Here is a 25,910-nt window from a genome sequence, read left to right as displayed (position 1 = left end):
ACTACAGAGAAATTATTTCTTTTGGATAGGCAATAATGGTTGTTATGACTGCCATTAAGAGTATATTGTTGTCACTGCTATTTTTTTGTTTGTTTGTTATTTTCATGCAGTTCAAGTGGAAATGGAACTTACCAAATAGTTTGGTCAGAAACAAATTAAGTATGTGAGAGTATGTACCATCAATATAGTCGCCAATGTGGCTTTCAATTTTTCTTCTTCTCTGTTTTCAAGGTTTGGTTTAACTTCTACATGAATTTGTAGGAACCATATATTCAATGTTTAATTATACACATGCACAAATTATAGCTAAATCATATATGAATCCATTGTAATTGGTTTTACTTTGTTGTTGTTGTTATTAATTTGTCAGGTCTTGCGAGATGTGGAAAGAGTCGCAGACTAAGGTGGCTGAATTACCTAAGGCCAAACCTCAAAAGAGGAAACTACACCAAGGAAGAGGAGGAAACTATTATCAAGCTGCACCGACATCTGGGTAATAGGTGCGAAAATCTTTTCCCAACTAGAATTACCGCTACACAAGCTTGAAAAGAGTTATGAAATTGTAAATCCTATTTTTTAATTTTAAGGGAGTTTAGTGGAAATTATATAAGAGGGACAGAGGGAAATAAAAAAAGTGATAAATGTAATAAACAATGTGATACAGTTTATTTCAGGCAATAGGTAATGTATCAATTATGAAATAAAATAATATAGAATTGTATGTTTTGCAGTTTTGAGTTTCCCATCTTTTTGGCATGATAGTATGTTGCTTTTTTAATTTTTAATATTGTTGACTTTCAAAAGGAGGTGACTGAGATTTTTGAGTTTGGCCACAGAAGTGGTTTTTCTGTAACTTCAGCATTCTCTATATAGTCCCAAAATACTTGGATAAAAAGTTAAATGGCAGTTGGTTTGTCAAAAGGTGATATTGAATCCAGGAAAAGTAAAATAGGCATACAAAAATTAAGCATTCCTAGACTCTTAGAATATGAGACCACAACACCATATTAGAGTTAACTCTTGCATCTTTTTTTCTTAGAATGTTGCTCCTTCATTTCTCTTTCTTTTTACCCTGTTCTAGCCTTCTAGGTTATATTTATTTATAAATCTTTGAATTACTTAATTTTGATGAGACCTTATATGGTATTACATGCAATAGGTACATACCATTTTATGTGAGTTCGTTGCCCTGCTTGATATTGTTGGTTCTGCTTCTCCAGCATAGATATGATTTATTTGTTAAGAATGTAATGGATTTAAACTTTCCAATTCAAAGTTAGTTTTCAAGTTTATGATTGGGTGAGTGAAGTTGTAATTTTGAGTAGGAAACTATAGAATTTAGAAGCATTATGTTGGTTGCTTTGTTATGCAGAGAATCACTCAGGGACAGAACAAAGTGCTAATTACTGATAGAATGTGGGCTAGGCTTTTATCTTCAACAAATCTGCCCAGCTTTATAATTGCTAAGACTGTCTCTAAAGAAAAAAGGGAAGAAGAAGCAAACGGTCATGTCCCTGAGTAAGGGCATTGTTCAAATAAGCATTTGGCTTAGAAAGAAGTCAGCAACATTTTTCATCCTGCTATATATGTACATGTTTATTGTATTCATTTTATCTTATATCTATTAGAAGCTTTGTTTGTCCTAGCAATTTGGCTTTGACCTTTGTCACAATTTACCTATATGACAAAGTTTTTGTGTAGCAGTTTAGGTTGAGTGACTCCATTATCAATAATCTAATTGATCGAATACATGTTTTTGTGTACTTTGAACAATTAGTTAATTATAAATATTAACTTTCTTCATAATTTACTTCTGAATTTAATTTTAAGCCTATATTGCAATTAAAAAAGCTTACAAAGTAACTTGAGGGTTCTAGAAACGTTGTTGCATTTTCTGTTCTTGATATGGCTCTCTTTTCATCTATCTCGTCGTCGTTCCTGTAGGATATATCTCAGCCTCCACCGCCACATTTACCTCTTCTTTTTCGGATTCACATTTCTCTTTCTCCGCCATGACACACTTACCTTCAGGTATTTCTTTCTTCCTTTTTGCATTTCTCTATCTCCACTGCAACACACTCACCTTTAGATATTTCCTTCTTCCTTTTTGTTTTTCTTTTTCTTTCACTGTTTTGTTTTTGGAAAAGTTCCATTTGTTTACCAGATTGCCTATACAGTAATCCTACATTTCTTTTAATTCATTCATCGAAAATCAATTGGCGGAACCACCCGTGCGTATGCACGGGTTACTGACTAGTTTATTCATAAATCACATAAAAGAACAAATAGGTAGGGAAAAACCACATGAGAGAATAGAGTACTTACTTTGATATTCTTTAACAACATCAAGGTCAGCATCAAGAAAACTCTTTGTTACAAAAAAAGCATTAGAAATGCCCATATCACCTACAAATTATCCAGTAAAAAATTCATTGATATTAATTTGATATAATTTAGATTATAAAACTTTAGCATACAAATAATTAAGATAAACTTTACCACTGCTTCAGAAAAAATAAACTTTACCATTATGTAACAAAAATAAAGGCTAAAAGTACAATTTTGAATTTTTGATATTTACTGTGCATAAGTTATAGCGAGTGTAGTGTTTATGTTTTTTTATTTAGGTGTTTACGTCTACTGCATAAGTTTCCTGTTTACACTTTTTAGGCTAGCTTTTGGTTTTTATGGTTTTAATGCATTTAGCATAGTATTGATTTGGTCAGACCTTACTTCTTTGCTGTCCATTTTTCAGCTGTCCCCGTACTGTCCCTTGAAAATCACATAATTTTAAATTGAATCACAAAATTAAATATTAATAAAATTAAATATTAACACAAACTAAGTAGACAACAATGGGACTGTTGAGAAAAAGACAACAGAGAAGCCAATTTCGATTTAGTTATATGACAATGTCAGTTTAGTTTGAGAGAGATTGTGTACGTCTCTTTTAGATTAAAGAATTCAAGAATTATTCAAATGACATTTCATGTATTAAAATTGAAATAAAGATTTTCCAAATAGTGATAAAAATTAAGCAGAAAGTCTAACACTTGTATTAAATTTTGATTTATAATAAATAATTTTTCATTAAAAAATAATTTCTTTTATTTCTTTCTAATTATATAAAAATATTTCATTCCAAAGTCAGATAAAGCAAGAATGTTAAGCTAAGAAAATAGAACATAATTTCTAGTGTTGTAACCTTGGAAATCTTGCTATGATTGAAGTTTGTAGCTCATCACTAAGACTCAGAACATTACTATAATGTGCATCCTGAGGTAAATCTTCATGTTAATTAGTAGATGAACCATTGACATTAGGGGGTGATAACCCGAGAACTCTTATCTTTTAGGAACTATGGTAACTAGAACAAAAGCCACTAAAAAAGGTTAGGATAGGTAATGCATTTTTATTGGTCATAATAGGTCTCTTCAAAGTAAATGCTCCTTCAATATGTCCTTTGTTAAATGTCGATTAGGGAAAACTTTTACTCCCCTTTAGCCAATGAATTGCCTGTAACTGCAGAAAGAAAACCCAGACAAAAGTATCAACAACCACAAAAATATATGATTATTGATTTCTTTGATCATGTTGCAATATAGCAGCAAGTCCATTATCATAGGAAAAAAGAAAACCACAAAAAATAGTCATACTTTTTTCCATCAAAGATGAATTAAAATATTTTTTTTATCAAATGAACATTGTTGCTTTATATGGTCCTCTATGACTAACAAAGTGTTAACTTCTAAAATATAATACACTACTAGAAAATAAGTTTTTTACATCGGTTATCGGCACCTTTCTACATCGGTTATCATGCATCGTTGTAGCTTGATGTCGTTGAAACACAACGACGGTTGAGTGACCGATGTTGAATTCTGACATTCTACATCGGTTGTATCCTGAACCGTCGTGATTCCTACCCCACGATGAAGCATTCAACATTGGTTGTGGCCTGAACCGATGTAGAATTATTAATTATTTTTAATTTTTTTACTTTGACAAAATTTCATATTTGCTATTTTGCTTTCCAAATTCCAAGCATTCAACCCCGATAACCTTTTGTCATTTTTATAACAATAAAACAAGAAAATAGAAAAACCAGAATTGTATAGCTTTCCATCTTAGATAATCAATATTTACCTTGAGCATGGAAGTTTGAATTATATCAATCAGCAATTTGAAAGATTTCATGTTGCCTCAAAGCATTTGTATATCAAGATGTTCCTTTTATTTTCCTTTTATAAATGATTGATAATATTGCCTTAATTAAAATCATTTTCACTGCTAAAATTCTAAGAAAGATACATTTAATTTGAAATGCATAATACACATTAAAAGAGACAAACATTGTATCTTCACAAGTATAATTGTGAGTTTAACAGAGCAATAAATCTACTGATTAATTTAACACATTTTGGCTGCCTAGCTAGGGATCAAGGCATAGGCTTTTGGTGTGAGTGAGAATGTTTCTCTAAAGATTCAAAGTCAAAACTAATAATTAAATTAAAATCTTGTGTCAATTTATTTATACATTTGGCTTGAAGGAGGATTTATGAACATATCTTAACTTCAAGTTGTAATATCTTCTTTATGCACCAAGAGATAACTATTGTAATTTTTAGATTCTTAAAATAATAGTTTATTAGAATATAAAATCAAAAGCTACACAAAGTGTTGTTCTATATAAAATCAAAATAATAGTTTATTTATCTGTACAAAGTCACATTACTATTTTTTATTTATCTATAAAAAATGAGGGAAGAAAAGTGATGTCATCACTAGCGGTCAATACATTTTGGGATAGAAGGTAATCAAGATATTCAGTGCAATACTGAATATTGAATACCCATTCCTAACTCTATATATACTCCACATGTCTTATATTACACCTACTTTAATTTTAGGTGCTTTAATTTATCTTAAAAATATTTAATATAATATACTTCTGAATAATCAAGAAAATATATTATATTTATTTTCAATAATATTTTAACCTTTTTTTTAATAAAGTTAATTTTGTATTAAACACATAATATTTTCAGTTAGATGTTTTCAAGTTGAGATAATAATCCAACGTACTCAAGCTAACCAACAACACAAGTATTTTGGTCAGATGAATAAAAAGCATTTAGGTGCATAAGAAAGTTACCTCTACAATAGGATTGTGCTGAAGGAAGTCGTGAACCACTATTTTCCTCTGAATAAAACAAAGAAGGTATGACACCTGCAGAAGAGGGAGAAAATGCAAATTTAAAAATCAGATGTGGGGTGGACATAGACATGATGCACAAATGTAACTTTCAGCTTACAACCTATTTTAAGAGAGGCATTTAATATTTTTGCCACAACCACTGCATTGCATATCTACATTTTGAAAGAAGTGCAGAAGTAAATCATTGATAGATAAATATTATATGATAATTCTATGAAACTTTCGAGGGCGAGCCCTGGTGCAGCGGTAAAGTTGTGCCTTGGTGACTTGTTGGTCATGGGTTCGAATCCGGAAACAGCCTCTTTGCATATGCAAAGGTAAGGCTGCGTACAACATCCCTCCCCCATACCTTCGCATAGCGAAGTGCCTCCGGACAATGGGGTACGAAGTTTTTAATTCTATGAAACTTTCCACAGACTCATATAACGCTCATTTCGATGTACAAGACAGCAAAATCAGCACCATAGATCAAATGCAACATTGAATTAGCATTAAAACCAATTTTAAACGTAATTCTAGCTTTCTAACATTGAATTTGCATCAAAACCAATTTTAAACGTAATCAGCACCATAGAATTGAATTGCAGTCACAGATTTGTTGAGATGCCACTTATAATTGCTCTAAGTGGATGCTACTGACAAATGCAAAATATGTTAAGTTGTCACAACTTCTAGGTTAAGATATTCTTATTACTTTATTTGTTAATTCCCTGTTTTAGCATGGTTTGCAATGCTAATGAGGTCTTAAATATCTATTAAGGAATAGAAGAAAAAAAAAAGGAAACCTGGTAAAACACCATCCTGGCGCTCAGCACAGGGCTTCCAAGATGTTGTGGAAGAGAAAGGATTTTCCCAAAGTGATGGTGATTCTTTAACCTAAAAATAATACCAAAGAATCCATGTGAATGGGAAAAGAACACCAATGGCATTGAACAATATAGAAGGAGAAATGAAACTCCAAAACACTAGTCCTTTAGAGAACTTACATACGGGCAGTGAAGAACAATCCCATCGTTTTTACACAAGTAAGGCGCATTCTACAAAAAAATTGAACACAAAATCAATTATAAGAACTAGCTAAAAATAATAGTAAGAAATATAACTGTAGCTGAATTGTTTCTTTCGGTATCCAAAAAAAATAAATTGCATGAATTACTTGCACATCTACTCATTACTGAAGTTATACAATAGCTGAGCATTACCAAATCAAAATCAAAACAATAGGTAGTTTAATTCAATTTAAGATAAACAGAATAACACTACACATTAGAGATAAGGAATTTCGTTTTCCACACACCGAAAGGCGAAGAAGGATGCAATGCATTAGTGATTTAGTAGTGAATCTGAAAATGCAGCCAAAGAGATGAGGACTAACGAGATTATTGAAGATGGTGAAAAGGGAGACTAAACCAACGAGAAGAAGAAGTAATGTGAAAGCAAGAGAGATCCTGGAGTTGTGAGGCAAAACCCTAGAGTCGTCGGTGAAGAAGGAGCACAGGCCTCTGAAAAAAAATGGAATACAAGAGCAACATTTAGCAATTATACACTATTTAAAAATAAAACACAAGTTCATGTAGGGAAAAATATTTTTAAAAAATAAGGAAAACGGGGACCTTTGTAAAGTTGGTGCTGGCATATTCATAAAGCTTTCTCGTGCTGGAGAATATAACAAGGCCAACTTGTGTAGCACAGAGGATTGCTAGCTCTTTGGCTTTCTTGATCATTTGGAGTGTCCTTGTTGCAGCTACTGTTGTTTTCTTATAGTCTTTCTCATTAAAAGAACAAGCTAGAATTGCCTATGAAGCAAAGAAAGTGATTAGTATTATTTGTTTGATTTTAATTTATTGCACAATTCGGAGAGTTTGAGAAATTAACAACTGGTTTTCATAGATATAAAAGATGTACAAGAAATTAAGAAAATATTTTTTTTATTTGAATAATTACAGAAAATGTCATATTATTTTAATTTTTTATTTAATTTTTTGCCTCCTGTTATTATTAAAAATAGAAATTGAAATCCAAAATTTCCTGTACATATGAATTTGAAAACAAGAAAAAAAATATGATAATTTTCCCAAATAAACAAACAAATATGTTATATTAAAAATTCATTTAATATGAAACATTTGAAAGAGGTTAGTTGAGCTTGTAACAGTAACTTAATAATAGTCTTCCTACATGCTGTTTCTTCTTCTACTTTTTTTTGTGAATAATTAATATTCTTTTATGTATGTTTTTATTTAATAAATGCTTGATTAAGTTTACCACAAGAACTTGTACGGCCTGCAAGTTGCATTGAATTGTGAACAATTAAGTTAGAGTAGTAAAAGAATTATGAACAAACAATTAGTCAGCAGAAGCGGTCATAAAGAGAATTTTATGGAAAATAAAGAAAATAATATCCATATATCATTTTTATCCTAGTTAAAAAATTTAAAGAGCACTGAGCTAATTCAGAGGAAGTAGAGTCAAGGAAGGAACCAACCTCTTTGAGCCTTTATTATCTACTACTGCTTGATCCCTAATAGCATTGAATCCATAAGCAATTGCCACATCCTATAGATTAAAGAAAAACAAGAATAATAACAAGTTTATGGTGATATTTGGTTGCTTAACACACAATCAAACACACACTTATACAATACTTACATCTAATTGATACTTTTTATTTGTTTATATCTTTTATCTTTTATCAAGTTTCAATTTATTGTCCATGATTTTTTTTATCTCTTCACTATTTTTTAGTGAAGTTTCCTATTGAATAATGAATATGATGAGTATGAGACACTATATCCTTTCAATCAAAGGCCAACCAATTGATGCTGTCACCAATCAAAGGCCAGCCTCTCCTTCCTGGTGGTAATCTGCATTTTCTTTTATCTTTCGTCCTTAACTTGAATTGAAATAGCTTTGCAAATATTGCAATGGCCAGTATCACAGTGCTCTGAAATAATAGCCATGATTCTGAAATATTTTCTCTCATTTTCTGTTTAGAATAAAATGGAGAGAGAAAAGCAAATCACGCCTTAACCTGCCAGAGAAAATTGAATATTCATAGTGCGGTAGACATGGCAATATTAGCAATTCTTTACTTTTGGCTCAGAAATTCAAGAATTGAAATTAGCCATTGCTATGGCATGAACCCCCTTTTTGGCAAGTAACATGATAATGCAAGTGAGTCCTTTAGCCAATATATACAAAATACTAAATGACTGAAAGATAAAGCATGCTTACCTCAATGCACAAAATAGCTACTTCCCTAAAGCAGGATTTGGATCATTAAGCAATTGCAAAACCTGACAATCAATCATGTTTTGGAAGAAGTTATTATTACATGCCAACAATATTTAAATGTACAAAACATATGTACTGGTTATTTGTAAAAGTCAATACAGGGGGGAGGATAGCTTGTTGAAGTGGAAGCTCAGTAGCTGCAAATAGATTAATTGTAGCTGGGACATTTTGTGTAAACTCCTCTCAAACTCTCCAGCTTTTATGTGCCCAAGCAAAGGACCCTGCTCTTTCAACAATTATTGTAGGAGAAGAAACCTGTATATAATAATGATAATAATAATAATCCAAAATGAATGCAAAACGCAAGGACTAAAAAAATATCATTTTCTGCAATTACAATCATAATTTTTTCATGAAAGGAAACTATTTCATACTCAAAGGATTTGCAAATTATGAAGTTTGGAAATGTCATTTGGCAAAAAACCCTTCAGACCTTGATTGTCAAGACCACCGTTCATCAGCAGATACAACACCAAGTTATTAACATATTGAGATTGAATATTCAACACAGCTTTCAAAGCAAAATACAATGGCTTTGTACCCTGGTGCTACCAATCTCTTAGCAAAATACAATGGCTTTGAATACCAACAGTACATCCACACAATCTCAAATCCAAAGAACATGCAATCCCTAAATAAAAATGGAAATAAAAATTACAATAGTAGTTCTATCTAATAGATTTGAGATATGCAACAATCTTTCGGTGTTGCACTTGACGAGATTTGAAATTAGGAGTTACTGAAAAAGTGGCCAGAATAATAGGAAAGTAGATAGGTTTCATTGTGGTTGCTCAAGGAAGGCTTTGATCATAGTAGATTTGTAAGATGCTTACCGTGTGGGTGGAAATAGCTTTGATGGTCACAACTTGGATTGGGCAAAATCAGAAGATAAGGCTTATGGTGGCCGAAATCAACCTCCGTGGTGGCGAAGCAGAGAGATTGAGGGAGCGAGGTCGAGCAAAGGCCCCAAAGTAAGAGTGCGGAGGGACCTCGATTAGGAGCCAAGGAGAAGAGAAAAAGGAAGGGGAAGAGACTGCGGAGGCCTTCGGTTCGCATTAGGGTTGCGTTGTTCTTGGCTGTGTTTTGTTTTTATTAATTCAGAGGGAAAAATAAAATAAGTAAAAAAATTTAAAATTTTATAAATTCCATCAAAGGGCAGTAGTTAGATCCACTAACAAAGACGGTTTTTATAGAACCGCCTTAGTAACGTTCACATCAAAGGCGGCTTTATAAAAATCATCGTAGCTATATTTAAAAAGTTTGTTTTATTTACAAAAATGTCACCGTATCATTTACTACATCAGTTTCTTTATAACCGATGTAGATACGGCGATGTAAAAAAACCCTTTTGTAGTAGTGATACCAACTGTACCATTCTAAAAATGGTTCTTATTTCGATTAAGCAAGCAAATGTGTAGGTTCTTGTTATACTGCAAATATTGGTCATTGAAATGAACACTTCAAACTTCAACTGACTTGCTTTCTTTCCTTTCTACCTCTACCACAGTCAATGTAGCCTAGCTTTTCCACAATCTCTCTTCTTCTTGCAATGGATGAAAATACACTTAGAATTAATTATTTATTATTGTCAACTTGTTATTACTTAAAAAAATTATTAGAAAATAAAGAAATTGTTTCCTTATGGGAAATAGTGAGTTGTCTGACACCTTTCCTATGTCCAACTATCTTTTTATAGGAAAGTTAAGTATGAATAGATTAATGCTTATTAGCAGATAAAATTGATCTGATGAGTAAATATGTGTATGGATTTGATTAGTTTTTTTTACGATGTCCAACAATTTTGCCTTTACCAACAATATCGGAGTAATTTATGAGGAGAAAAGACTCAAATTTATCTTGGCAAAAATTAAACGAGCAATGCTCCATCCAGTTTAACATATCAACTTGAGATGTAAGAGATCATGGTGAGAAAACCCAAAGCTCAGCCATGTATTCTATTTTAGGAATCCTTATGAAAATATCATAAGAATAACCATTGTAAATGGAATTGATTAGTAGAATATTAGTTATTAATTAACACAAATTGCATAATATTTGTTATTATTGACACAAATTTGTTGGTCATTATTATTTTCTTAATTAGTTATCCTAGTTGTAGGATAACATTTATTGCATACTAGCTATTTAATGCAAAGATGTATAAATCAAATTGTATGAACATTATTTAATACAGAATTCTCCATAAGATAACACATAGTTTTTCATATACAACTTTCTTAATCTAATATGGTATCAGTCTAGGTTGTGATCATATCATAGTTCTATCCAAAATTCCCAGGCTCTTGGTTTTGCAAGATTATCCAGTTCTTGCTCCTTGTTCCTTTTGTGATTTCTCTCTTGTAATTACCTGTTTTTTTTCCTTAGTCTTATGTCTAGTGACAAGTATAATGTCTTATTGATTTGTCTTAATGACAAGAACCAATTCCAGTTCCAGAAATTTGTGAAAGTTAAGAACCTTTGGGGTCATGTTGATGACACCAGTTCTGCTCCTAACAATGAAAACCAATCGAATGAATATGTTGAGTGGGAAGTCAAGGATGCCCAAATCATGGCATGAATCATAGGCTCTGTTGATCCTCATATTGTTCTCAATCTCTGACCATTCAACACTGCAGACAAGATATGGGTCTATCTCAAGAAGATTTATAGCCATAATAATACTGCCAGAGGATTCTAGCTGGAACATGAAATTGCCATATTTCAATAGGATAGTCTCTCAATTTCTGAATTCTATTCTCAGTTCATGAATCATTGGGATGAATACACTAACATTGTCTATAAAAATTTGTCAAATGAAGGTCAAATTGCAGTGCAACAAGTTCATGAGACTACAAAAAGAGATCAATTTCTTATGAAAGTGAGATCTGACTTTGAGGCTATTCGGTCCAATCTCACGAATAGAGCTCTTGTCTCATGCCTGGATAAATGCCTCAATGAGCTTCTTCATGAAGAACAATGTCTCCTAACTCAAACATCCATGTAACAACAAAAATCTAGCTCTTTTCCAGTTGCATATGTTGCACAAGGAAAACCTAAATGTCGAGACTTAGTGTTGTCCAATGCTTTTGTTGCAAAGAACTTGGACATTTTTTCTTCACACTATCCTAAAATTTTTTGCAATTAGTTAAAAAAAGATGGTCATATCATTAAAGAATTCCCATAAGACTACCAAGGATAACTGAAACAACCTTTATAGTTGTGGTTGGTCCTTCTATTGCTGGTGGTTTTGTGAATCAAAATGTTCTTGCCTTTGCACAACCAATGACCCCTGAAATGGTTCAACAAATGATAATTTCTACATTTTCTGCTTTAGGACTTTCAAGTAAACCTTTTTCTTCTTGTACTCTGTGGTATTTTGACTCCGGTGCATCCAATCACATGACCAACAATGTTGAATCCCTTAAAAATGTCACAAAATATTTTGGTAACCTTCAAATTCATATTGCTGATGGAAACAGTTTATCAATCACAACTATTAGTGACATTTCTTCCTCTTTAACCAATTGTTTTGTTTCCCTTAGCCTCATTAGTAATCTTATTTCTGTTGGTCAACTAGTTGATAATAATTGCAAAGTTGCATTCTCAAAATTTGATTGTCTTGTGCAGGATCAACAATCAGGGAAGATGATTGCGAATGGGCCTAAAGTCGGACGTCTTTTTTTTCCTCTTTATTTCTATCAGCCTAAATGTTCTTTTTCACTTTTTGTTTCTTGTAATTCAACTATTGTTAATTTTCAAATATGACATAAGCGCCTTGGTCACCCAAACTCTTGTACTTCATGACTTACTGAAATCTTGTGTTCTTGGTAATAAAATTTCCCCATCTCTTAGTATTGTTCAATTTGATTGCAACTCTTGCAAACTTAGGAAAAGTAAAATTCTACCTTTTCCAATTCATAAATCAAAGATAAATAATCCTTTTGATATGATTCATAGTGATCTATGGGGGATTGCACCGGTTATATCCCATGCTAATTACAAATACTTCATGACTTTTATTGATGACTATACTCGTTTCACTTGGGTCTATTTTTTGCGCTCTAAAGATGAAGTTTGTTTCAAAAAAATTCATGCCTATGTTCGGATCCAATTTTCTTCCAAGATTAAAATTTTATGTTCCAACAATCGAGGGGAGGGGGAATATACATCTCATTTATTTTAGGAATTCTTATAGACAAATGGTATTTTATCTCTAAAATCGTCATCTTGATGTTGTTTGTACCCTTTTGTTGGAATCTTTTGTGCCACCTCGATTTTGGTGTGAGGCTCTCTCCACTGTTGTCCACCTTATTAACTGCCTAGCTTCTCAACCATTAAACAATGATCATCCTTTTCTTCAAGTTATTTGGTCACAAACCCACTTATTCCAATCTACCTACTTTTGGTTGTATTTGTTATGTCCACTTTCCCAACAAGAACGCACCAAGCTCACAACTCAATCTGTTAAATGTGTTTTTCTTGGTTATTCTGCCCACCATAAAATGTTTGTGTGTTATGATCCTAATCTACATAGGCTGAGTTTCTAGAAATGTCATCTTTCAAGAACATATATATATGTTTCCAACTAACCAAGACACTCCCTCTTATACATCCATATTTGTTTTGCCATTATTTCCTAACAATATTGTAGGAAAACCAACACTACAACCTTTATTGGTGTAGCAAAGATGTCAAGTTGTTCCACCAAATCCACCATTCGTACCTCCATGGCCCCTTGCCGATCAATCTCTAGTTGTTGATCCGTGCTTCATCCAACACTAGCTCCTTTACGTCGCAGTACTCACGTTAGTAAACCACTAGAAAAGTATGGTTTCTCTTCCCCTTTATCATTGACAGCAGCTATAGCATTTGCTCCTATTCCTTCTTCATTTAGATAGACCATGGAACATAAATGTTGGAGAGAAGTTATTGAAATAGAACTTCTAGCATTGGAAGAAAATCAGACATGGGATGTTGTAACCTGTCCTTCTTCTGTCAAACACTTTGACAACAAATTTGTATTCAATATAAAGCTTCATTCGGATGGATCAATCGATCGATACAAGGTCAGGCTGGTTGTTCTTGGAAATAAGCAAGAACTTGGCCTTAATTAAGAGAAGACCTTTGCACTTGTGGTCAAAACGACTACTGTGTGCACTATTCTTGACATTACTGCATCTAAATCTTGGCAAATACACTAGATGGATGTTAAGAACGCATTCCTCCATGGTGACCTCAAGGAGGAAATTTACATCAGACTTCCCACTGGTATGTCTTCACCTTTGCCTAATGTTGTTTGCAAACTAAACCATTCTTTATATGGATTGAAACAAGCACTGAGAATATGGTTTGAAAAGTTTTGCACAACACTGTTTGGTTTTTCCTTCATACAAAGCAGGTATAATTTGTCACTTTTTTATACAAAAGAGCTTAAAAGGAATTGTCATACTTCTTGTTTATGTGGATGATATTGTGGTCATCGGATTAGATCAAGAGGCTATCAGTACAATCAATAGGCTGTGGCATTCAACTTTCCACGTGAAAGACCTTGGCCAACTCACTTATTTCTTGGGATTAGAAATACACTTTCAACAGAAAGACATTTTTGTCAATCAACACAAATATATTCAAGATCCAAGAACCATTGTCTAAATAAAGCCTTGAATACAATGGAGAGTAAGCCCATAATCTTATCTATCAATTTAAGAGTCTAGCAAGGCAAAGACTTCCAGAAGTAGTTACCTGCTTTGTAACAGGTTCAAGAATGAGAATTGGAATTTTATTATATCTCAAGAATGAGAAGTGTTTGGGTTGGTAAGGGTTGCTCCTTGCGTTCGAGACCAAGGATAATCTCCCGGGGAAAGAAGGAAAACAAAAGCAAGTTTGGTGAATTTTCTCTACCTTTATTCAGTACACCGTTGCCTTTTTAAATACATGCAACTTGGAAGTTAACATAATAGCCACTACATGGAAGTTAATATGATAACCACTACATGCCACTACATGCTATAATAACCACTACATTAACTACTTCTAGAATGATAACTACCCCTATGGCAGTTTCCATGGCAGAGCATCTTCTTCCTAACATTCCCTAACCCATCAAAAACACATTGTCCTCAAGGTGTTGGGTGCAGAAAACAGAACCCGAATCCCAAATGAAAATGGGTGTAGGAATTAATGCCTGAAGATGATTGCGGAGACAAAGTCCTTTGGCAGCGATGAGAATGGCAAAGAGGAGGAGGTAGAAGGGGTGGTGGAGATTTGTGTCCCTGACCGTGATGACACACACAACAAAAAGGGAGAAGCGGATGTCGTGGCTGGAGAGCTTTGTGTGGGACTGGAGATTGGCAGCCGGGAGGGGGCCGGAGGAGAATGTGTGGTACTTGTTAACGGGAAGGTGGAAAGCTACCATGGGAAGGGAAGGCGGCGTGGTTTCTGCTGTTGGTGGAGGCGGCTTGGTTTCTGCTAGGGGTGGTGGCTTAGCAGAGGAAGAAGATGGGTTGGTTACCTTGGGAAGCAGAGGCGGCATGGGTGGTGACTTCGTAGAGGCAGAAGATGGAAAGGGTTGTCTGGGTACCATGGTATTCAATATTTGGAGAATGACATCAAGTTTGGAAGCCATGGAAGTTTGGGCTGCAAAGATGGAAGTTTGGGCTACAGCGAGTTTGGCCATGGCGGCCTCGAGGCGATCCATGCAGGCGGCGGAAAGTTCGGTGTCCGCCATTGAAGAGTGGCAGGTCGAACCAAATGGTAAGGGTTGCTCCTTGCGTTCGAGACCAAGGATAATCTCCCGGGGAAAGAAGGAAAACAAAAGCAAGCTTGGTGAATTTTCTCTACCTTTATTCGGTGCACCGTTGCCTTTTTAAATACATGCAACTTGGAAGTTAACATAATAACCACTACATGGAAGTTAATATGATAACCACTACATGCCACTACATGCTATAATAACCACTACATTAACTATTTCTAGAATGATAATTATCCCTATGACAGTTTCCATGACAGAGCATCTTTTTCTTAACAATTAAGCATATGTCTTACTTTGTATTTTTTCTCTCGAACCTGGAATATGTGGAGAAGAAAAAAATAAGAGTAAAGACATCAATAAAACAATAATATGTACTGAAAAGGATTGACGAAGAAGAAGCAGAGCATACTTAAAGGTGATAATAGGTGATAATAACTGGAAAAGAAATGCTTCAATTAGAAGTAGCATAACATATCTATCAGGATTGACGAGGAAGCATTTATGATTCAAATACAATAATGTATGGCAGAATTTAAAAAATGTTTACCTTGCTTACGTCTCTCTTTCTCGAATCAGAAATGTGCGGAGAAGGAATTTAAAAACTCTTTGATAATTGTTTGAACAGCCATACAAAATATGTGGGTAAAGGATTATTGGAGAAGCAACAGAGCATAGCTTTGAATGGTATTTTTCAGATTGAGTTTAAGAAAATTGAATGACAACGATAAAGAGCATGAATTAAACCATGAATGATTGTGTTAATTTTTACCTAAGGTGTTTGTTTGGCTAATCCTCCAATGAAGGTTTCCTTGCACTGAAATGGGAAAATTAGAAGCGAAACACAATGGGTAGGTCACCTGGCGTTGGAGTAAGGGTTGTCAACACTTCTAGAAGCCATGGATGGAAGCTCCTTTCCGCACCTCCTCCCTTGTTTTTCTCTCTCGTAGACTTGTTGAGTGACGCTTGCACACTCTAAAATCTAAATAATGTGTTTCAGAATGTGGGAGAAAGAATGTTTTCCTTTGCATCATTTATTGTTATTGGGAATTATTAACTATCAATGATAAAATAAAATGAACTGTTATGAAATAATTAATGCTGGATGAGAGATGGATTTGAGCATATTATTTATTTATATATATATATATATATATATATATATATATATATATATATATATATATATATATATATTATAAAATAAGACTCTTTAATAATTTTTCTTTTTTTCTTATTTAAATATAAAATATATAGTTATAAGGAAATATATGTTAAGTTATTTTAATAAATTATAATATTTGATATATTTTATTTTATAGTTTCATAACAAAATTTGGCAATCAAAATGTTTAACTATAGTATTACATTATTATTGTTATTCCGCGGAAGAAAAACAAATAATTATAAATTTTAACAGGCTTTAAGATAATATTTGCTTAATTAAAAATATGATGTATTTTTACTCAATTTTAATATAATTATATTTATTATAAAACTAAATATTTTTTCAAATAATGCTAAATACAAATAATACTAAGTATAAATATAAAAAAATTATAATTTAATCAAATTCATGCATCATATGGGTATAAATTCTAGTTATATACTAAACTTTACTTGAAAATTTTCTAACTATTAAATCAATCACTAAATTTTATGATAGCAATCATATTTAACTAAAATTAATGTTCCCAAATGCATTTAGTGAAGAATTAACTTACTGTTATTAATAATATAATTTTAAAAATTTAATATTAATTTCAATAATTTTAAGATTAGTTGGTAATATTTTATTTATGATAAATTTTTAAAAAAATTCATAATTAAGGATAGAAATTATATATAGTTATTCAAATATATATATATATATATATATATATATATATATATAATTTCATTTTTTTTTATAGAGAATCACATCAACTGCATTAATAATAATTAATACATATTTTTTATAATCGTAACTTAATAACAATAACAATAATTAAAGTTTTTTAAATTCATATGAAAAATTCAATTTTAACAATATAGTTTTTTATTTTTATAAATTCAGACATTACTAATAATAATAATAATAATAATAATTTTTTATTCCTCAAAATTTAGAGCATTAAGTATTACATATTCATTACGTATAATAAATAAATAAAAAGTTGTAAAATATGCAATAATAGTATAATTATTATTAATAATAACGTTATCTTTTTTAATTTAATGAAAACACTATTAACAGATGAAAAATAATGTTTATTATCGATGAATAATATGTATAACAATTAAATTATAAAATATAAAAATTTTGATCACATAATAATCTTTTACAAGTAATAATAATAATAATAATAATAATAATAATAATAATAATAATAATAATAATAATAATAATAATAATAATAAACGACTAAAAATAATAATAATAATAATAATAATAATAATAATAAACGACTAAAATTACATCAGATGTTTGAGCTGTCAAACAGATTGGTCTGATTCATTTGAACTTGATCCATCTCGACTCACTTATAAGTGGATCAATCTAATCTGGTTTTTTTATATTTTAGTCTTAAAAAAATGGTCCACGGCTTAAGTTAAACGGGTTGGCCCATCTGAAATTTAAAAGAAAGAATTTTTTAAAAATCAACAAAAAAATCAATTTTTTAGAAAAATAAATTTAAATAAATTAAAAACATATTAATTAAATTAAATTTTCTACTGTCAACACAACACAACAAGACATATTATTGGAAAAATGCAAGTAATATGTTAATTTAGATTCTAGTTTTTTTTAGCAGATTTGACAAGTTCAAATTGGAAAAATGCAAACACCTAAAAAATGTCTACACAATAAAACGTGTCAAACCAAAATCAAATCTTAGAAATTGAAAGCATAACCAGAATAAAAAAAGATAGAAGTAGAATGCATATGAAAGTTCATGATTATTTATCAAATTACGCAAATTGCATATATCCACCACCAGCATTAGCAGGAGATAAAATGGCTGCATTAAATATCCCCTTAAATGTAGATTAAAAGTACGAAATAACTAGAAAAAAATTAGGAACTTTATTGAGCAAGTCCCTTATTCCCAGGTCTGAATCAAGTAGATTGCAGATCATAGAGATAGAGTGTTTTATGCTCTGTATCCTCTCAATTTCAGGAAGCTGAGAATTCTGGCCCACTACCCACCACTTTCCAATCTGAACTCCCTTCCCTTGTTCACCACTTTTTATTACCAAATATCCCCTCCTTACCCCTAAAAATTTCAGTTAGAGACTTCTAACTAACAAACTTCATTAACAGAAACTAACAAAGTTTATTACTACTAATCTGTGGATTTTGGTCATCTATTGTTATACCTAACATACACCTTGTCACTATCGTTATCACCGAGTTTCCTAAATGTTATTAATACACAAAACAATTTAGTCAAAATTTGTGCAAGCGACTTTTCCAAAAAAGATTTTGTTTTTTGTAGCAATGGCCCTTTCACTTTTTTCTTCTGCAAGATTACGTGATCTGGATGATTAAGTGTTTGTAAAAACAAATTTCACACATTTTTAGTTGGGCAGGCCTTCAAACCACTTATATTACCACCAACATGAACAGTCCAAATGATGTCCAAGATTCAAATGCAAATAGTAACCTAAAACATATTCAATTAGGAGGGCTTTAAAAAAGATAATTATTCAGCTCTACTCATCCAACAGGCAAAGTTGCAAATAAAATTCCCCATAAGATTTTGACAATGTACGAATTGAAATTTTAACTTTTCTCATACCCTCAATCGTGGAAAACACAACGTTATTAGTTCCAATAAAAAGAACTAACTACAATTTTCTATTCTATGTCCCACAAATAAAAACCAATTTCCTTTATCAACAATATATTATCAAAATAAAACTCTAACTTTAATCAGAAAATAATATAAAAAAAAATTTCATCCATATTATGCATTTTATTTCAACATCCATTACAATAGTAGTCAATATTTTTTTTCTTCATATTTTCACTGTTAATTTTGACTTGTTAAAAATGCAAAAGAAAGATGGAAGTTTCCCCCGCACAATCATTTCTAGGTGGAACTTGGGGAAGTGTTATTTACTTGTTTCATGTCTCACTTGAACATTCCAAACAAACTATTAATATTAAATTAAGCATGCTCCTAATCTAGCCGCAATTTTGTAGTTTATTAAAACGAATGCTGCGTAAACAAGTCCACAGAACTGAAGTGAAAAATAGTGAGATTATGACATTCTACCCACTAATCCATCATCTTTTCCAATTAATAAAACCTTTACCATATTATCATATAATACTTTTTTTGTTCTTTTCATTACATAATATTACACACAAATTCACGTGGATTAAAAAACGAACGTGGTGGTCCAACTTTGTTTCCTCCAACCTCAACGCGTATGAGCAAAGAGCATATCATCACTGCAATCGTCATCGTCCACGTGTACATCCAATCCCATTCACTTTTACACGCCTTTGAAGTCTTACATCACAGTGAGTCAAACATCTTCACTCGCCCTTCATCACATATATAAACAGCCGCAACACAAAAACACCCATTCAGAAAACACAAACAAACGCAGCCAAAACAACAACTAACGACAAAGATTCTTCCCCAACACAAGGGAAAACCGGAGCAACAAAAAAAGTAACACACACGCACACACGCATCATCGTATAACATTTGTTTTATTTTTTTTAAAGAGCGAGTGTTGTAACAAATGGTGAAGTCGAAGAGCGTGGAGAAACCTGCGGAGGAACAACAACGAGGTGGTGTTTCAGCGTACAGAGGAGTACGGAAGAGGAAGTGGGGGAAGTACGTGTCGGAAATTAGGCTGCCCAACAGCCGTCAAAGGATTTGGTTGGGTTCCTACGACAGCGCCGAAAAGGCGGCGCGTGCATTCGACGCGGCCATGTTCTGCTTACGTGGCAGCGGTGCCAACTTTAATTTCCCGAGCGACCGGCCCAACATCGCTGGCGGGAGGAACATGACGCCCTCGCAGATTCAGATCGCCGCGGCGCGTTTCGCCAATTCGGAGCCCCGAAAGGAGTGTTCGGGTAAACCCGTGGAGTCTTTGACTTCGATTGAGGAAACGACGTCGTTTCCAGTAAATTCGGATACGGATACATCTTCTCCTCTATCAGTAGTGACGATCCAAAACGACACCGAAGTAGCAACCGGGTCGTTTCCGGGTATATTTTCGGGTTTCGGGTCGGGTAATTTCGTCCCCGAATTCTCCGATTTTCCGAGCTTCGATGATTTCGGCCACGATTTCTTCGTGCATGAGCTTCCGGGTTTCGATTACGGAGAAGAGAACTTGGATGGGTTGATAATTCAGGACTCGTTCCTGTGGAATTTCTAAGCGGGTCGGGGTTAGGATAATTTTATTATATCCCAACCGTGTTTAGAATTCGGATCGGATCCGGATTTGGGTTGGTCAATTTTTGTGAGACCATGCCCTCTGTGTTAGTAGTTAGTGATGGTAATGTTTTTTTTATGTACCTAGTAGTCAAGGTTTCGATTTTTTGGGATGAGAATCATAATTTATTTATTTGTCATGACTCATGTCATTAATTGTAAAGTTGTCTGCTGATAGTGTAATTTTCTTTTGGCCATTCATTCAATTATAAAAATGATAAGATATTTTCGTCTGGATATTAATTAGTGGTGGCTTGGTTTGGCCCATTATATTAATTTATGTCTATCTACTACGCTAGAGATGGGGAATGTGATTATCAAAGGTAAGGAAAGAAAACTCAATTATAAAGAAAAAGGACTCCATTTTCGATTGATGTGCACACGGCGGGAGCATGCATTTAAGAGCAACTTTATCATATTTGCTTATTCTCGTTCGTAAAAAAAGTGACAATAACATTTTTTTATCGAGATATTTATCGGTCAAACATAAAAAATTAATTCCATAAATATTAAAATTTATTTAAGGTATTAAACTCTTTTAACATGTAATTTTTTATAACTTAAGGAATAAAATTATTTATCAATCATATAATAACATATTGATAGCGATAATTACATGTTATAATGGTTATTCATAAAAAATTATTTTTTAATGCATAAAAAAGCAATAATTTCTTAAGTGAAAATGTTAGTCTCACCAATATGCCATTGTACTTTTCACGTATTTGTTGATTGTTTGAAAAGAGAGATCAATTAGTTTTAGTAGAGTTAGTAAATAATTCAAATTTTTAAGGTTTTTTTTTTTTTTTATCGAAGTGGGGGAGACTCCAGAAAAAGCTAATCAAATATTAGCATAAGTTAAAAGAGACCAAGAAATAAAATTAGGAACAACATTAACAACCCTATCTATAGAGTGTGTAGAGAGCACACATTTAGACATACTATTTGTCACTTGATTAGCTTTTTGGAAAATATGTTTCCAATAGAAACAACTACCATCAACTTCAAAGGCCTTAGTTTTATTAACTAGACAGAAACATTGGGTTTCTTAAGTATGAATTCAATTTTTAAATCGTGAGCATGAAAAGATTTTATTGAGAGCAAAACTTTTAGAAAAAAAAAAAAGAGAGAGAGAGAGAGAATAACAAACATGGTACTTGAGGTTAGAAATATAGGAGGAAAAAAATGTTATAGAAATAAGGAAATTTTGTGTCGCAACAATAATCACTGTCCTGAAAGCAAATATCGGTGGACCTCTAATGTAACCTAATATCTAGTTTGCTCCCCAAGATTTATACAGCGTCGTGTTTGAACCTGTGCACTCAAGGTAAATACATTGCAACCTCAAACAATACCCACAAAATATAGAGAATAGAAGGGAGAAGAGATGAAAAGAAGAGAAAAATATTCTCGGCGTATGAAGACTCAAGCTACCATCACTCTTTCTATAGAGCATTTGTCAATTCTGTCCGTTGGAGAAATTAAGAAATGGTTTTAAACTTTTAATCCTTTTAAAACCAAATTCAAGTGTTATAGAATGGCTAATAAAGCTATTGAATACAAAAACCAACGTACAAAAAAGTTGCCAACATATATGATTTTTTTTATACTGACCAACATATATGAATTAAACATGTGCCAACGGATTCAACTTTTGAATAAGAGTTACGGGATAAATGGAATGGACAAAAAAAAAAAAGTATTTAATTGCCATTATTTTCTGACATTGGAAATGTCATCTGATAGGCAAAGAACCATCACTAGAGTGAGCATTGAAAGGCCCAAAAGCAAAATTAATCCACCCAAGCACTTAGAGGATTACGTTTGAGGAAGCTCCAACAAATTCTGTTATAAGATTTGTTATGCTGGCACTATAGGATTGGTTGGCACAAATTAGGAGAATCTGCCATAATAATTCTGTTATTGCTTTCATTGCATTCTGTAGTGCATTCCGTCATATTTCCATTTTGTCTTACTCATTTAGCATCTACATATGCTGTATATATAGCCTTTGAATGGAATGAGGAAATAATAAGAAAGTTTTTAGCTCTTTTTCCTCACCTTTGCTTTTCTGCTTTTGTGAGGTTCCTTAGTCCTCAAATTCTAAGGATTACTTCTGAAATTCTAACATCTTAGTGTTTTCATTAAGTTCTATGGTTGAATCCATGCTTTCCAAATCCAATATGATTACTTCTGAAATTCTAACATCTTAGTGTTTTCATTAAGCTCCATGGTTGAATCCATGCTTTCCAAATCCAATATGAATCACATTGAAGATGTCATTACCAAACTTACCACCACTCAATTTAACCTCACTGCTATCCAAAACACCATGTCAATCAAACTAGACAACCTCCTTCAGAAAATGGCCCCCCTGGAAACCAGTCAGCATTCTTCTACCACTTTCATCACTAACCTGCATTCAATTATACCTTCTTCCAACCCTCATCGCATGAATTTAGAGGTCTCCCGTTTTGATGGTTCGAACCCTTTGGGGTGGATCTTCAAGATCACCCAATTTTTCAAATACCACTCCACACATGATCATAAACGACTTACCATTGCATCCTTCTACATGGAAAGCCCTGCTCTGGCCTGGAATTAATGGATGACGCATAAGGGACAAATTGCTTCATGACCTCATCTCTTGCAAGCTCTAGAAGCTCGATTTGTGTCGTCACAATATGAAGATCCTATAGGGGCCTTGTTCAAGTTAACTCAGCATGGCTCCATTAACAATTATTTGTCGAAATTCGAGACTTTGGCTAATCATATCAAAAGGTTACCTCTCTCTTTCATGTTGAGTTGTTTCATTTTCGGATATGCTCAAGAGATATGCTATGAAGTTCAGGCGTTACAACCTCTGACATTGATTCAAGCAGCTGCTCTAGCTCGTCTTCAAGAAGAGAAGTTTTGTGACTCTCAGCAGACGTTCCATAGTAAGCCCAATTTCAACGTTTCTTCTGAACCCCAAACTCCTACATGCTTCGACCTATGTTCGTGAGCTTTTCACCATTACTACAGTTGTTAAAAAGTGGCAAAAGTATTTGTTAGGCCATCATTTCATCATCCTCACAGACCACTGAAGCCTTAAAGAACTAATGGCACAAGTTGTTCAGACACCGGAACAACAAATGTATTTGTCGAGACTAATTGGGTATGACTATACAATTCAATATCGTTTAGGTAAATTGAACCTGGTGGCTGATGCTTTATCCAGAATCCTTGAAATGCCTCCAGGAACTTTACTCATGTTGTTTATGCCGTATTTCACATTCTTATAGGAGCTCAAAGGTGAATTGTCTGTTCACCCTAAATTCATTGCATTTCAGCAAGACATTCAGACTAACCCTGCAGCTCATCCAGACTGCATAATCTCTAAGGATTTGATTCTACAAAAGGGTCATATTTGGTTACCTAATGGGTTTAATTTCATCAATTCTTTGTTGGAAGAATTCCATACCACTCCCACGGGTGGCAACATGGGAATCAAGATATCCTTAGCCCGGCTAGGAGAAATTTTTACTTGGCAAAGCATCAGAGAGGATGTTCGACTGTTTATAGCAACTTGCACTTACTATCAACACACCAAGTATGAAGCAAGCAAACCCATTGGATTACTGTGTCCATGGCATGTTCCTTCAATTCCCTGGGAAGACCTATCCTTAGACTTTATTATGTGTCTTCCAACTTACCGTGGACATACTGCCATCTTGGTAGTAGTAGATTGATTCTCGAAAGGCATCCACCTAGGAATGTTACAATCCCATTACACTACTCATGTTGTTGCACTTTTCTTCATGGATATTGTTGGCAAGCATCATGGTATGCACCGAAGCCTTGTCTCAAATCGAGATCCCTTATTCATCAATAGATTTTGGCAAGAACTGTTCAAATTGAGTGGGACCAAGCTGCATATGAGCTTCTCTTATCACCCTCAATCTGATGGCCAGACAGAAGTATTGAATCGTGCCATTGAACAATATTTGTGAGCTTTTGTACACAACAGACCTTCTACTTGGGGAAAATTTTTAATGTGGGCAAAATGGTCTTACAACACCTCAAGACATTCAAGCACTGGGGTTTCACCATTTGGGGTGACCTTTGGAAAAAAAAAACTCCCACCTTTCCACAATATTTAGTAGGAACATCCAGGATTGAAGCAGTGGATGACATTTTGACAAACAAGGAAGTTGTGTTTACAAGCCTAAAAAAGAAACTCTTGAAGCCAAGGAAAACATGAAGTAGATTAGTGATACTCACATACAGGAAGTGAATTTTAAGACTGGGGATTGGGTTATGGCCAAACTGCGACCTCACAGGCAACTCTTAGCTATTGGAACATCATACTTAGAGCTTGCCAAGTGTTATTATGAACCATTTCAAATACTGGAACGAATTGGCAAAGTAGCTTACAGGTTATTGTTATCAAAAGGTTCTCGCATTCATCCGGTCTTTCATTGCTCCATTCTCAAACCATTTCACCATTCTTCAACAAGTACATGTTATTCGGTAGCTCTACCGCCATAGATGTTGATAACAAACCCGTCATCACCCCCTTTGCTATTCTCAACACCAATTTGAATCACTCTACTGCTGAACCACGATTGATGGTGCTTATGCAATGGACAGGCCTCCATCCTAATGATACCTCATGGGAAGAATGGGCCAATGTGAAGGGTACCTATCACCTTGGGGACAAGGTGTTATTCGATGGGTTAAGGGATGATAGGCAAAGGACTATGGTCCAACAGGACACTAGAGTCGGCAGTGAAAGGCTAAAAAGGAAAATTAATCCACCCAAGCACTTAGAGGATTACGTTTGAGGAAGCTCCAACAAATTTTGTTATAAGATTTGTTGTGCTGGCACTATAGGATTGGTTGGCACAAATTAGGAGAATCTGCCAGAATAATTTTGTTATTGCTTTCTGTGGTTCATTTTGTTATTTCCATTTTGTCTTTGCCATTTAGCATCTACATATGCTATATATATAGCCTTTGAATGTACTCAAGAAATAATAAGAAAGTTATTAGCTTTTTTCCTCACCTTTGCTTTTCTGGAGGTTCTTTAGTCCTCGAATTCTAAGGATTGCTTCTAATATCCTAACATCATCCCTCACTGTGTGTTGAAATAAAAGAGAGAGAGAGAGAGAAATAAAAATGAGATAGAGTTTAAATATTAATTTTCAATTTAAAATATATTTTTAAT

At 33.4% G+C, this 25,910-nt stretch overlaps 2 protein-coding genes and 1 long non-coding RNA gene across 3 annotated transcripts; 2 read left to right on the top strand and 1 right to left on the bottom strand.

Moving 5' to 3' along the window:
• Positions 1-105: 105 nt before the first annotated feature.
• LOC102666486 (uncharacterized) lies at positions 106-684 on the top strand. Its single transcript, XR_418411.4, has 3 exons — positions 106-231; positions 371-500; positions 675-684. It is a non-coding gene; the product is annotated as an uncharacterized lncRNA (long non-coding RNA).
• A 2,481-nt stretch (positions 685-3,165) lies between these two features.
• On the bottom strand, positions 3,166-16,244 carry LOC102666258 (protein PECTIC ARABINOGALACTAN SYNTHESIS-RELATED). The gene is made up of 10 exons (XM_041010138.1): positions 16,036-16,244; positions 8,612-8,767; positions 8,453-8,514; positions 7,704-7,774; positions 6,832-7,014; positions 6,594-6,720; positions 6,205-6,255; positions 6,004-6,094; positions 5,156-5,230; positions 3,166-3,522 (listed from the first exon to the last, which is right to left on the bottom strand). The coding sequence occupies exons 5-10, from the start codon at positions 6,858-6,860 to the stop codon at positions 3,491-3,493; spliced, it is 405 nt and encodes a 134-aa protein (XP_040866072.1). The 5' UTR covers positions 6,861-7,014; positions 7,704-7,774; positions 8,453-8,514; positions 8,612-8,767; positions 16,036-16,244; the 3' UTR covers positions 3,166-3,490.
• Positions 16,245-19,832: 3,588 nt separating this feature from the next.
• Positions 19,833-20,938, top strand: LOC100813688 (ethylene-responsive transcription factor ERF017). The gene has a single exon (XM_003546468.5). The coding sequence runs from the start codon at positions 20,004-20,006 to the stop codon at positions 20,643-20,645; it is 642 nt and encodes a 213-aa protein (XP_003546516.1). The 5' UTR covers positions 19,833-20,003; the 3' UTR covers positions 20,646-20,938.
• Positions 20,939-25,910: the final 4,972 nt, after the last annotated feature.

This window comes from Glycine max, chromosome 15, assembly GCF_000004515.6.
Source record: "Glycine max cultivar Williams 82 chromosome 15, Glycine_max_v4.0, whole genome shotgun sequence".
Lineage (NCBI taxonomy): Eukaryota > Viridiplantae > Streptophyta > Magnoliopsida > Fabales > Fabaceae > Glycine > Glycine max.
This window is presented reverse-complemented; position numbering and strand designations above follow the sequence as displayed.